The sequence below is a fragment of the Orycteropus afer genome, unplaced genomic scaffold, assembly GCF_000298275.1.
Source record: "Orycteropus afer afer isolate SDZICR_OR568_19922 unplaced genomic scaffold, OryAfe1.0 scaffold00098, whole genome shotgun sequence".
Classification (NCBI taxonomy): domain Eukaryota; kingdom Metazoa; phylum Chordata; class Mammalia; order Tubulidentata; family Orycteropodidae; genus Orycteropus; species Orycteropus afer.
The window spans coordinates 7104518-7117611 of NW_006921685.1; the positions used below are offsets into that span (position 1 = coordinate 7104518).

Genomic DNA, 13094 nt, shown 5'->3' on the forward strand with positions numbered 1-13094 from the left:
AAAGTTACTTTGGATCATGAACAATCATAAGACATTTGCATGCCCTGGATTTTAGGTAGAAAGGAGGGCCTTATAGGCTAGCATTGCATGAATGCATTACCACTTGCACAAGAAATAGAATACTTTAGAATATCCTTGTATTTTACCTTTTGGGTACAAGGTGGCATTTTTCTCTACAACTCCTACTCTCTCAGGATTCCAGTACAATGACTTTGTATTATTGTTCAAAAACTCTAAACGGGAAGCACTGATTGACTCTGACAATGTTTCTTATTGAATGTCAGGTACAAAACATCCACAATAGAGTGTTGTTAGGTACGTATTATGTAACAGCTTCCCTGGTTTGCTAAAATGCCACTCACAGATTTCAGATTCCCAAATAAAATCTTGCCTGTGAACTTTTTGGTTCTTGTCCTTGTCTTCTTTGATTTGGGTGATATTTTTGGAAAAGACTGATTAAACAGTGAGTTTCCAAAACAAACTTACTTGTTTATTGGTTGTATAGGTGGAGATTTAGAGGAGAAGCCAAGTATGGCCATTTTTGTGTATTTAAATGGCAAGGATGGTAATTTAATGATTTGTTTGAGATATGAGAGTTTGGAACAGTGGCTTGGAGGAGGGCCAGGCTATTAGAATTACCTCTCTGTCCATTCTAACCTGTATATGTTTTTCTCAACTTAAATTCTTCCTGGAATATCATCCTCTTAAGATAACTGGTTTATTTAGGGTAGCAATCCTCAAACTTTAGCATGCTTTGGACTCATTTGGAGGGTTTGTTAAGACCCTCATTGCTGGGCACCACACCTAGAGTTTTGATATAGTTAGTCTGAGGTGGGGCCCAAGAATTTGCATTTCTAACAAGTGCCCAGGTAATGCTTCTGCTGCTGATTTAGGGACCACACTTTTGGAACCAATGATTTAGAACAAAGCAGAGCATCTGTCTCTGGCTCAAGGGGCTGTTGTTGGTGAGGTAAGAGTTTACTAGGGAAGGAGGTGGGAAAAGATTGACGGATGCTTATCTTTTTCCTTAGTTATCTAGAAGTGTTGATGTCCAAGTTCCTTCAGTATCGTAGACTTAAACATTAATGAAGTTGTTAATATTAATTACCTTTATTAATGAGTATCAGATAAAGTTAGGAAGGACAATAGCTTTTATTGCTTATAATATCAGTCTCCTTCTCCCTATCTGCTTCCTGTGTCTTCCTTGGACCTGTGCCTTTCTTCCTCTGCCACCGTGTTGTATGGCTCTGGATAATCCTTTGCTGTCATGTCAATAATGCCTCATGGCAAACCTATAGGACAGAGTAGAACTGCCCTATAGGGTTTCCAGGGCTGTAATCTTTATGGAAGCAGACTGCCACATCTTTCTCCTGTGGAGCTGCTGGTGAGTTTGAGCCACCAGCCTTTATGTTGACAGCCAAGTGCTTAACCACTGTGCCACCAGAGTTAGTGATACCACAACTGTCTTTCAGAAATGAGAGAAAAAGTGAAGCAGTATATGGGATTTCTTGGAAAAGTTATGACATTAATGAAATTTTCTAATAATAATAAAAACTATATTCATTTGCCTTCAGTCTATTTAGATTTTGCATTAGTTAGGACAGCAAGTGGGCTGAAATGTACCTTTGCAGTATTTGTAAAGCGTTTCCTAAGCAAATCAATGAGTTTAGGATATTACCCAGGACATTTAAAATCACTTACTGAAAAGTTGCTTTCAGATTATTTCAGTACCACTACTTATATACAATGTATTTGGTAATTACAAATCAGTCTTACCTATTCATTTGTACAAGATTAGTTTAAATTGTAGTTATGATTAAGAGCACTAAAGTTTCATTGCCTTAAGAATATATTTATTTAGATTTCTGGTGGGGACCAGGTTTGCTGGTCCAATAGAGCCTGATGGAACCATTGAGACTATGGCCCCTAGCTGCCCTTCAGGTCTGGAACTGAACCCACACCTGTGGTTTCCAGCCAAACAAAGTACAGGCATGTGAGTTAAACATTTACCTCAAGTAGACACGCCCTGGAGAGAACAATCATGGGAGAAAGAAGGGCTGCTTATGCACAGGGAGACAGCTCAGGGGGCAGGAGAGTATGGAGGGATGGACACTGGGAAGAGGTAACTATGGGGAGAAAGTGGGAGGGGAGCTGTTGCATTGTGGTAAACTATGGTCGACTCGACGGCACATAACAACAACAACAACAACATGGTCAATGACATGAGACAAAGTATATGTGAACTGCTGTATGGAAAGTGAATTTGCTCTGTAAATCTTCACCCAAATCACAATAAATAATTTTAAAAAAAAGGAAAAAAAAAGAATATATTTATTTAGATTTCTTCACTAATTCAAACAGATCTTGTGCCCAGTTAATCCAAATAAATGGTTTTGTTTTTTAATAATGTAAAGTGCAAAATTATACTGACTCATCATTTTCTGTTAGTTTCAAGCCAAGGATTATCTGAAGGAATTCAAGTACGTACCTGGTGTCTTTTGTAGTAAATGGACATAAAGAACCTAGTATGCGATTCAGAGAAGGAAATGTGGTTTTCAAAAGATTTCTTTAAATTTTGCTCAAAAAGCAGTTTTTCAGATGTTACTTCCCTTTGGAAAATGTCTGTGCTCAAATTTTCCTAGAATAAAATACCCCCACCAGGTGAAGGATTTAAAAGATGTAGGCCATCCTTACTCAATGAAATGCAGCAGAGTGGAAAATATCCTGTCTTGTCAGCTCAAGAAAATTAGGATTCTTCTGATCTAATAATTAAAAGCAATTATATTATCTAAGGACCTGCAGTTATATAGACTTTAAATTATTAGGAGTAGAGTTTAGTCTTTTATAAAATTATATTTTAGAGTTTTACTCTGAAGGAACTGAAGTCTGTAATCCAAAGAATTACCTGGAAGCCAATGTTGTATATCTGCATTTGAACTTCAGTGCTTATTTTCAACCCTTGTCCTCTAGCTGTGAAGTCCTCAATCAGATCATTGTGGATTAATGGTGAAGGCATTACTTGGCACCCTTCAGGGATTGGATCCAATACCCTGCCTTCAAAAAGTTACTTTTACTTAGTAAGCTTAGACATTTCAGGTCCAACTGCAGAATGAAAGTTTAGCATTCTGTTGAGTAACATAGTCTACTTTAAATTGGTCTGTCACTCTCTCTCTCTTTTTTTTTTTTGTCACCCTCCTAGATGTTCCTCTTCTGTATTCTTGTTTAATGGCACCTGAAATCATTGGCTGGATTGCCAATGAATTTATCTACAGCAGCCAGGGAAATTGGTTCTCATGTAGTGTTCCTGATGAAACCTGTCCTTTGATTTAAGTAAAAAGTTTTGCATGTCAGGGGAGGAGAAGGGACATGCTTATTTTACTCTGGCAAATGGGAATGGAGAGAAATTAAAGGAACCTGTGATAGGCCTGTTTTGAGGCAAAAAATAGGGTTCTTGGGTCAGATTTCCATTAAGGAGAAAGATTTCTGGTCTTGGTGTTAGCTAGAGAAGGGAATACTCGTGGCTTTTTGAGTTGGTGAGAATAAGTGGTGTTCTTGCAACGGTGCAGAAGGCTGAATGAGAGGAGGTCAGGGCCAGCATTCAGGGGTGAAATATGCTGAAGATGAAGAATGAGCCAGGCTCTGCAGGAGATAAGAAAAGAAAAGGACACCAGCCCCACTAGGATATGTGGAGAGTAGAGGGCAGTGACAAAAGGTAAGAAGTAAATTAATTTTTATTATCTTAAAATAGAATCAGGCAAGAAGACTTAAACAATGTATTTGAGATTTTACATACTGTCCCTTGAACTATGTTTATATTCCAACCAGGACTCTGGAAAACTTTTCAGGAAAATCTTAATGTGGTTAAAACATCACCACCATTCTCATTCTCATCTACTAGTGTTTATTAAGTATACAACCAGTTCTTTATGTTTTTGAAAAGAAGTATTTAATCAGACTTCATTTTTGTTTTGCCAGGTAGCCCAGCGATGACCCATAGGAATCTGACTTCCTCCAGTCTGAATGACATTTCTGATAAACCAGAGAAAGACCAGGTAAGCAAGGAATTCTTGCCTCTTTGAATATATATCTAAGAGCTGCTGGGAAAAGGTTAGAGGTGATGGTCTCTACCTTAAACTGGACCATTATAAGCATATGAGAGTTGTATTTTCTCTGAGTGAATGAGAAGCAGTAAGTACCTGAAGGGATTTGGAACTTGATAGATAAGAATTTGAGTTTTGATTCCAGCACTTATAGTTCTGTTTGCATGGGCAATTACAGCTTGCAGGCTTATTGCGAGAGTTAAATGAGATAATGTATTAAAAAAGTACTTTGGTAAACTATAAAAAGCTAAGAAATGCTAGTAGTTTTTCACTCTCAGGAGATATTTTAGGTAAAAGTAATGATAATTAAGTTAGTTTTGTTAGCTGTATATTTATTTGTCTATTAAAACATACAGTAAGTAGCCTTTTTGAAGTAAATTGAGAGAAAACAAATTTTGAATCTCTTTATTTGCTTCTTTTATAAAGAACATGGTAAAAATGGAACCGTTTCCCCAGATAGTTGAATGTCTGTGGAAGGATGTTTCATGAATATTGTGTGTTGATGATTATATAAGGATGTATGCTAAGTAAAAAAAAATCTCAAAGCTTCAAAGGAATGAATTCCTTTTTTAAAATGACAGAAATTCTAACCTGTTCCCTCAAAGTCATAGAGAACTGGCATTTACTGGAAAGAACAAAGAATGTGAAACAAGAAGACGTGGTCTCAGCTCTTGTTCCAAACCTTATTATCTATGTGATGTTGGACATCATTTTCCACCTCTGCTAAGTGTGAATAATAATAAATAACTCATGTTAGAAAATCAAGTATCAGATTCTTGCTTTTATAACTAATTCTTGAATTTGCAGCACTTGTAATAGTGACAAAGGTGAATTTAAAAAAAAAAAATTTTTAACAACTCTCCTCCCCTCCTGTCCCTGTGACTACACTCTCCCCATGCCCTTCTGAACTATGCATTTCTATCTGTCCAGCTTTCCCTCTGTGCGAATACTGCTCCTGTGCTGTCTCATGGCTGATTGATCTAAGGGGTGTATCTCCCTAGAGTAGATGGGTGCATCACCTTGGACAAAGGTGAATTCTAAAAAGAAGAGGAAAGGAGTAATTATACTCTTTCTTCTAAATGGCTTTTCTATTCTTTCTTCGTTCTTAAAAGCACCACCCTAATCTTGGCCTTCAACATCTCAAATGGGATTGCTCAAAGGGCCTTTGGAATTCATCTCTTCTTTAACCATTTTCTCCTAGTTAATACACTTTTCATATTATTGTCCTCTTAGTTCTTCCTGATCCAAAAACTTACAATGGCTTACTACAAAGTTAACTTTGGAATCCCCTGGCATAGTGGTTAAAGCATTTGCCTGCTAACCATAGAAGTTGATGGTTTAAACCCCCAGGCCTCTCCATGGGAGAAAGATGAGGCAGTCTGCTTCTGTAAAGATTTATAGCCTTGGAAACCCTATGGGGCACTTCTACTCTGTCCTAAATACTCTCTGTGAGTCAGAATCAACTCGATGACAGTGGTTTTGATTTTTGAACTGGCTTTTAAGATCCTTTGAAATTTGATACTATCTTCTTTTAATTTATTTATGTTCCTCAGAAGAGGAACTCTACTTTGGTCAGGTCTTTTTTTTAAATATAACTTTTCCTCTCCCCTCCTATTTTCAGATTTATTCTTGTCTCCCCTGGCTGCACCCACTCCTTCAAATGTTATTTCCCTAATATGGATTGTTCTCTTCCATGAAATGATAAGGGAGGAAAAAACTTAAATATTGGATACATTGGTAGCTATGTAACAATAGTAGAAAAGGGAAAATTGAGGATACTAGAATTTGTTGAAATTTTCCCACAGAGCTGTTTTGCACATTTTGGCTCTATGGAATATTTACCAAGCAGTGTTCAGATTATTTATGGGGTTTACCAGCAGTCTTGATATTGGATAAGAGAGTGTGCTATTTAGTTTTAGGACTATCTGGTTGACAGACCTTTTGAAGAAGCTTGCTTTTGTCAGGGGAGGCTTTCCTCTTGTCAGAAATTTGTGGATAAACAGCTGGTAAATGCTGGCTAAGAGAAATTTCTTACCATGTTGGTGTCTTCAAATCTAGACATATGTGGAATAAATTCAATGGCTTAAGATGCATATTACATAAGCTTTTATTCTAGTGTTAGAAGAAATATGTTGGAACAATATGTTTTTTGAAGTGTTGATTCTGGTATAAAATCCATGTATCCTTAACTTCAGAATCTTTGATGCTGATCCCTAGTATTGCAATCATCATAGCTGATCACTGAACTAATCAAGGTACATGTCAAGATGAAGCCACAGGAATTTAGGGGTTTGGTTCTTATTTCCAGGGCCAGCAGATGAAGGTTGATGAACATAGCATTGTCAGAGGAGTTATCCATCTCCACTTCATCTGTTACAGTTGCCACAGTTAATCCAATGAGTTCTTCCTCCTTTTGGGGACTTGATCCTTTGCTGTCTGTCACAGAGTTTGAAGAGAAGCCTTATAATTCACCCATGATCTTCTTACAGTCGAGTAATGGGGTAGGAATGCAAACTAATGTTTCCAGTTTCTATACTTAGTATCTTACTGCCTTCAATTCAAAACAATCCTGCCTCATTTTAGGGCTAGAAGAAGAAAATAGTAAGAGGCAAATATGGCAAAAAAACCAAAACAAAACAACACACACACACACACACACAAAACCTGGAGCTTTATTATTTTTTTTTCCACCTGTTTTTTTTTTCTTCCTCAGTAACCACTATAACTCATTTTATTTGCATGTAATAGTTGTTTTTTGTTTATATTTTTTTTTCTTTTCTCCGTTTGGGTAGGGAAAAAAGATCACAGGCTCAAATATGTTTTGAAAAACCTTTTATGATTAATTAGCCAGCATCCTGGAAGTTAGCTTGGCAGTGAAGTCAAATTCATGCTGTGTGTCCAAGTTGGCCCCCAAAACTTCCATGACCAGGACAGAAGTTTCTGATTGACTGATTATTCTGCCTGGATACAATGTGAACAGTTGGGATGGTACCTCTCAACTGTCTGGATCTACTTAACTTCCCAGTAGCATAAGAAATGGCATTAATGTTTGGAGTTATGAAGGGGAACAGAATTCCTGTCACCTATATAAGGGCAAAATTTGAGGACATATTTTAGATATGATTCTGTTTTGGTAAAGCAGAAGAAACAAATCTGTGGACTATACTTTTTCTCCCTAGCTCTGCCCAGCCTACGTACTTACGATTTCAGTAGCGGCTGCTTTATTGAGAAATAGCCCAAAATAGTTAACAGCAGAAAATCTTAGCCAAAATTTAGGTGATTCAATGCTTCAACAATATTCCAACTTGGATGTTATATTTATTAAGCAAAAAAAACACCTGGGAGAATTATATTTAAAAAGTTCATCTGGAGCCCATCTATGTGTAAATCTCCGTAAATAATCTCTTCTATTTTGTTGCTATGGAGGATTTTTTTTTTCCATTATACAGTTATCATCTCCAATTACCTTAGATTGATTTATCTCTCCTTATTCCCTTTGTGTCCTTTAAAACATTTACAAGAGCAATCTATGCTTATCAAAGACAGTAGGTTTAGTTACATAATTTTCATGTGACTATGCAATCAGTTGTGAGGGTAAGAAAGATCATCTTTCTCATCATTTTACCTTTTAGCTTTAACTCTCTTGTAGAAATATTACTGGATTGACACAGAGGCTGCAATAGGGGCTCAAACATTGCAACAGTTGTGAGGATGGGCAACAGGCAACATTTTGTTCTGTTATATATACAGTCATTATCAGTGGGAGCTGTCTCTACAGCACTGGACAGCAACAACAGAAGTACTGTACTTAGTGATACAAAGGCTTTAAAAGGGCTTGATCTGTGCGCCCTCTCCCCCCCAAGTTTATCAATAATAAAATAGCATCTCAAAATTACATGCCCAATTTTAATTGAAATTGCAATCTGCAGATTGCAGTTCATATAGTAGTAATAGTTGTTGTTAGGTGCCATCGAGTCATCTCTGACTCATAGCGACCCTATGCATAGCAGAATGAAACACCGCCTGGTCCTGAGCCAGGTCCATGATTCTTGCTATACTTGAGCCCATCACCACCACCACTGTGTCAATCCACCTCGTCGAGGGCCTTCCACTCTTTCATCGACCCTCCACCTTACCAAGCATGACATCCTGCTCCAGGGAATGGTCCCTTCTGACAACATGACCAAAGTATGTGAGACGAAGTCTGGCCATTCTTGCCTCCAAGGAACATTCTGGCTACACTTCCTCCAGGACAGACCTGTTAGTTCTTTTAGAAGTCCACAGTACTTTCAGCATTCTTCACCAACACTACAGCTCAAAAGCATCAACTCTTCTTCAGTCCTCCTTACTCATTGTCCAGCTCTCACATGAATATGAGACGATTGAAAATACCATGGCTTGTGTCAGGCTCACCTTAGTCCTCAAGGAGACATCTTTGCTCTTCAGCACTTGAAAGAGGTCCTTTGCAGCTGATTTTCCCAGTGCTATATGTTGCCTGATGTCCTGCTGCTTCTTCCATTGGTGTAAGTTTTATAACCAAGCAATGTGAAGTCTTTGACAATTTCAATCTTTTCTCCATTTATCGTAATGCTGCTTATAGGTCCAGTTGTGAGGATTTTTGTTTTCTTTATATTGAGTTGTAATCCATACTGCAGACTGTATTCTTCAATCTTCATCAGTAAGTACTTCAAGTCATCCTCACTTTCAGCAAGCAAAGTTGTGTCATCAGTGTATCACAGGTTGTTAATGATTCTTCCTCCAATCCTAATGCCACATTCTTCTCATATAGTCCAGACTCTTAGATTATTTGCTCAGCATACAGATTGAATAAGCATGGTGAAAGGATACAACCCTGATGCACTCCCTTCTTGATTTTAAACTATGCAGTGTTCCCTTTTTCTGTTAGAATGACAGCTTCTTGGTCTATGTACATGTTCCTCATGAGTACAATTAAGTGTTCTGAAATTCCCGTTCTTCTCAATGTTATCCACAATTTGTTATGATCCACACAATCAAATGCTTTTGCATAGTCAATAAGACACAAGTAAACATCTTTCTGGTATTCTTTACTTTGAGCCAAGATCCATCTGACATCAGCAATGATATCCCTTGTTCCACGTCCTCTTCTGAATCTAGCCTGTACCTCTGGAAGTTCTCTGTCAATATACTTCTGCAACCGTTTTTGAATTATCTTCAGTAAGATTTTTTTCTTGCATGCGATATTAATGATATTGTTCTATAATTTCCACATTCTGTGGGATCACCGTTATTTGGAATGGGTACATATATGGATCTCTTCCAGTCAGTTGGCCAGGTAGCTGTCTTCCAAATCTCTTGGCATAACTGAGTGAGTGCCTCCAGTGGGACATCTGTATGTTGAATGGGTATTCCGTTAATTCCTGGAGCCTTGTTCCTCACCAGTTCCCTCAGCGCAGCTTTGACCTCTTCCCTCAATACCATTGGTTCTTGAACTATGCCAGTTCCTAAAATGGATGAAGATTGTCCAGTTCTTTTTAGCCAGTGACTGTCTGTATTCTTTCCATCTTCTTTTGATGCTTCCTGCATCACTCCATATTTTGCCCATAGAATCTTTCAGTTTTGCAACTTGAGTCTTAATTTTTTTCCTCAGTTCTTTCAGCTTGAGAAATGCCAAGCATGTTCTTCCCTTTTGGTTTTCTAACTCCAAGTCTTTGCACATTTCATTACAGTAATTGGCTTTGTCTGCTTGAGCTGCTCTTTGAAATCTTCTGTTCAGCTCTTTTATCTTGTCCTTTCTTCCATTTGCTTTAGCTACTCTTCACTCAAGGGCAAGTTTCAGAGTCTTTTCTGATATCCATTTTGGTCTTTTCTTTCTTTCTCATGTTTTTAATGACCTCTTGCTTTCTTCATGGATGATGCTCTTGACGTCATCCCACAATTCTTCTGGTTTTCGATCATTAGTGTTCAATGCATTAAATCTGTTCTTTAGATGGTCTCTGAACTCAGGAGGGATATATTCAAGATCATATTTTGGCTCTAGTGGACTTGTTTTAATTGTCTTCAACTTCAAGTGGAATTTGCATATGAACAGTTGATCATCTGTTCCACAATCAGCTCCTGGTCTTGTTTTGGCTGAAGATATTGAGCTTTTCTACTGCCTCTTACCACAGATGTAGTCAGTCTGAATCCTGTGTACTCCATCTGGTGAAGTCCATGTGTACAGCAGTCATTTGTGTTGTTGAAAAAAGGTATTTACAATGAATAAGTCGTTGGTCTTGCAAAATTCTATCATGCCATCTCCAGCGTTATTTCTGTGACTAAGGCCAAATTTTCCAACTACCAATGATTCTTCTTTGTTTCCAACTTTTGCATTCCAATCACCAGTGATAAGCAACACATCTTGATTGCATGTTCGGTCAATTTCAGACTACAGAAGTTAGTAAAAATCTTCAATTTCCTCATCTTTGGCTTTGGTGGTTGGTGAATAAATTGGAATAATAGTAGTATTAACTGGTCTTCCTTGTAGGCATATGGATAGTATCCTGTCACTGACAGCATTGTACTTCAGGACGGATCTTGAGACATTGTTTGTATTGATGAATGCCACACCATTCCTCATGTAGTAGATGTAGAAAAACCTTGAAGATTCTCATGGAGGCACTTAAGACTCACATAACCTTGTAATCTTATCTGGCTATGACTTCCATGATATTCATTATTTAGCTAGATTATCTGAGAATCTGTCCCATAAGTCTCCTAGTGGAATTTGGTCTACGGTTAATTTCTAAAGTATATTCTAATCTTTTATTTATTTATTTTTAAAGCACCATTTTTGCCTATTGAAATAACTTGGCTGCCTTAATTCATATTTTTGAAGTCTTGGTCTTTGCAGAAGTAGAAAATCTGAATTGAACTATTTTGTCAAAGAATAAGATAATGAAATTGTTAAGCTATGTACAAGTTTGAAATTGCTGAACCATGACTTCCTTAAAATAAAATACAGAAGGAAACATTCTGTAATTGAAGACTCTTAATCCTTTTCTTACACATGTGTAATATAGGAATGAGTCAACTAAGTTCAGCTGGGATGTTTTTTTCATCTTTTTGAAGGCATATTTCCATCCCAGGACCTGCATAAAGCTTCCATCAGCATTAATAGCTATTTCATATTCACAGCAACTGAAAAGTACAATAGCACCTCCTTTTCTTTTTTCACAGCTTAGCCGAAAACTCTAATTCACACTGAGTACTGGGTGGTCTCACTCCACTATTAGGGAAAGTGTAGTGGCTAAGAAAGGCTTATATAATCTATATTACAATACTTGTCTGTAGCATGTTTTCAGGGACTAATGAGACACTGCTGTGCTAGGAGAGCTCCAAAATGAACCACATCTGTGAAAATCTGAGAACAAAGGCATGTTGTGAGGAGGTGGTTCCAGTAGATTGACATCATTAGTCAGCACAGTTTTGGTGACTTCCATGAGCTTCTCTGTGTCTCAGCAGCTACAGCTTTCCTTCAGCCTGATGTCTTGATGGGAATTTGTACTGCTTTTGCTATGATTATCTTTGACCCCCTTTCAAAGGGAATTAGTTTGCTATTTAAATAATTAATAAAAACTGATATTTGTCATCACTTTTCCCATCTCTATAGGACATTTCTTCTTCCACCATATTTTCTCTCATATTCTTTTTCTTCTTCTTTTTAATTTTTGTTGTGATTTGGGTGAAAATTTAGAGAGCAAATTCATTTTCCATACAGCAGTTCATACACATTTTGTCTTATGACATTGACTACAATTCCCCACAATATAACAACTTTCTTCCCTCTTCATCCTCATAGTTACCTCTTCCCTGTGTCCTTCTCTCCCATTTTCTTTGATCCCCTGAGCTGACTCCCTTTGCCCTTCTGTTTTCCCATGATTGATCGCTCCAAGTAGTGTATCTACCTGATGTAAATGTTTAGCCCATATGCCTGTCTATTATTTGGCTGGAAGCTGCAGTAGTGAGTTCAATTCCAGACCTGAAGGGGAACTAGGGGCCATAGTCTCAAGTGTCTCAACAGGCTATATCAGACCAGCAAATCTGGTCCTTTTTTATGGTTTTGAGTTTTGTTCCACATTGTTCTCCACTCTACCCAGGATCTCCTGCTTCGATCCCCCTCTGACTAGTTGACAGTGATAGCCAGGTACTATGTGGTTCTTCTGGTCCCATGGTCATACAAGCTGAGAATCACATTGCCTACCAGTCCTGTGGACTAATTGCTCCCATGAATCTTTGGTTTCCTTCATTTTTCTTTGTTCTGGATGAGGAGAGACCCATCATTGCATCCAGGTGGACACTTGTAAGCTTTTAAGATCCCAGTTCTACTCACGAAAGTAGGATGTAGAATGTTTTTGTATAGTATATTATACCAATTGAGCTTGATGTCCCTTGTGACCATGGTCTGGAGCCCACAGGTCTGACTATTCACTCCCTCCGGATAGCTGGCTATGGCCAAGAGGTCACAACCTTGTCCCTTGTCAGCTATACTATATACCTGGACATTCTTACAGTATATACAAATACGCTTGTATAAACATTGCCTGCCAACCCATACATGGTCATGGACACACTATCCCTGCCTAGACATATCTGATCGTTCAGTGTATCCACCCATCTATCCACCTGTAGATCAATGCTTGCCATCACTGATAACACAGTACTGTATATGCAAAAGGGTTCATCTTTGTTGTCTGTACCTCCCATGTACCTCTCTATGTCTTCCTCTTCCTCAGTGCTGTTGTGTTGATCACTCACATTTGGTACATTGCCCTTCCCTTCATCCAAACCAACACTTGTCTTTACCTATCTAGCAGTGTTCCCTCCTCTCTCCTTCTACTCCTGATAACTAACAAAGAACATTTCATTCTGTCTATAAACTGTCCTTTGCTTTTTACCATAATGAGCTAATATGATATTTGTCCTTCTGTGATTGACTTATTTCATTCAGCATAATGTCCTCCAAGTTCATCCATG

At 37.9% G+C, this 13094-nt stretch overlaps 1 protein-coding gene across 1 annotated transcript in view; it reads left to right on the forward strand.

Moving 5' to 3' along the window:
• The window catches only part of SLC4A4 (solute carrier family 4 member 4), a 508661-nt gene that overhangs the window by 220379 nt on the left and 275188 nt on the right, over window positions 1-13094 (forward strand). Inside the window, exon 6 of the mRNA XM_007942789.2 lies at window positions 3976-4052. Coding sequence (XP_007940980.1) covers window positions 3976-4052 — 77 coding nt within the window. The remainder of the gene's footprint in view (window positions 1-3975; window positions 4053-13094) is intronic.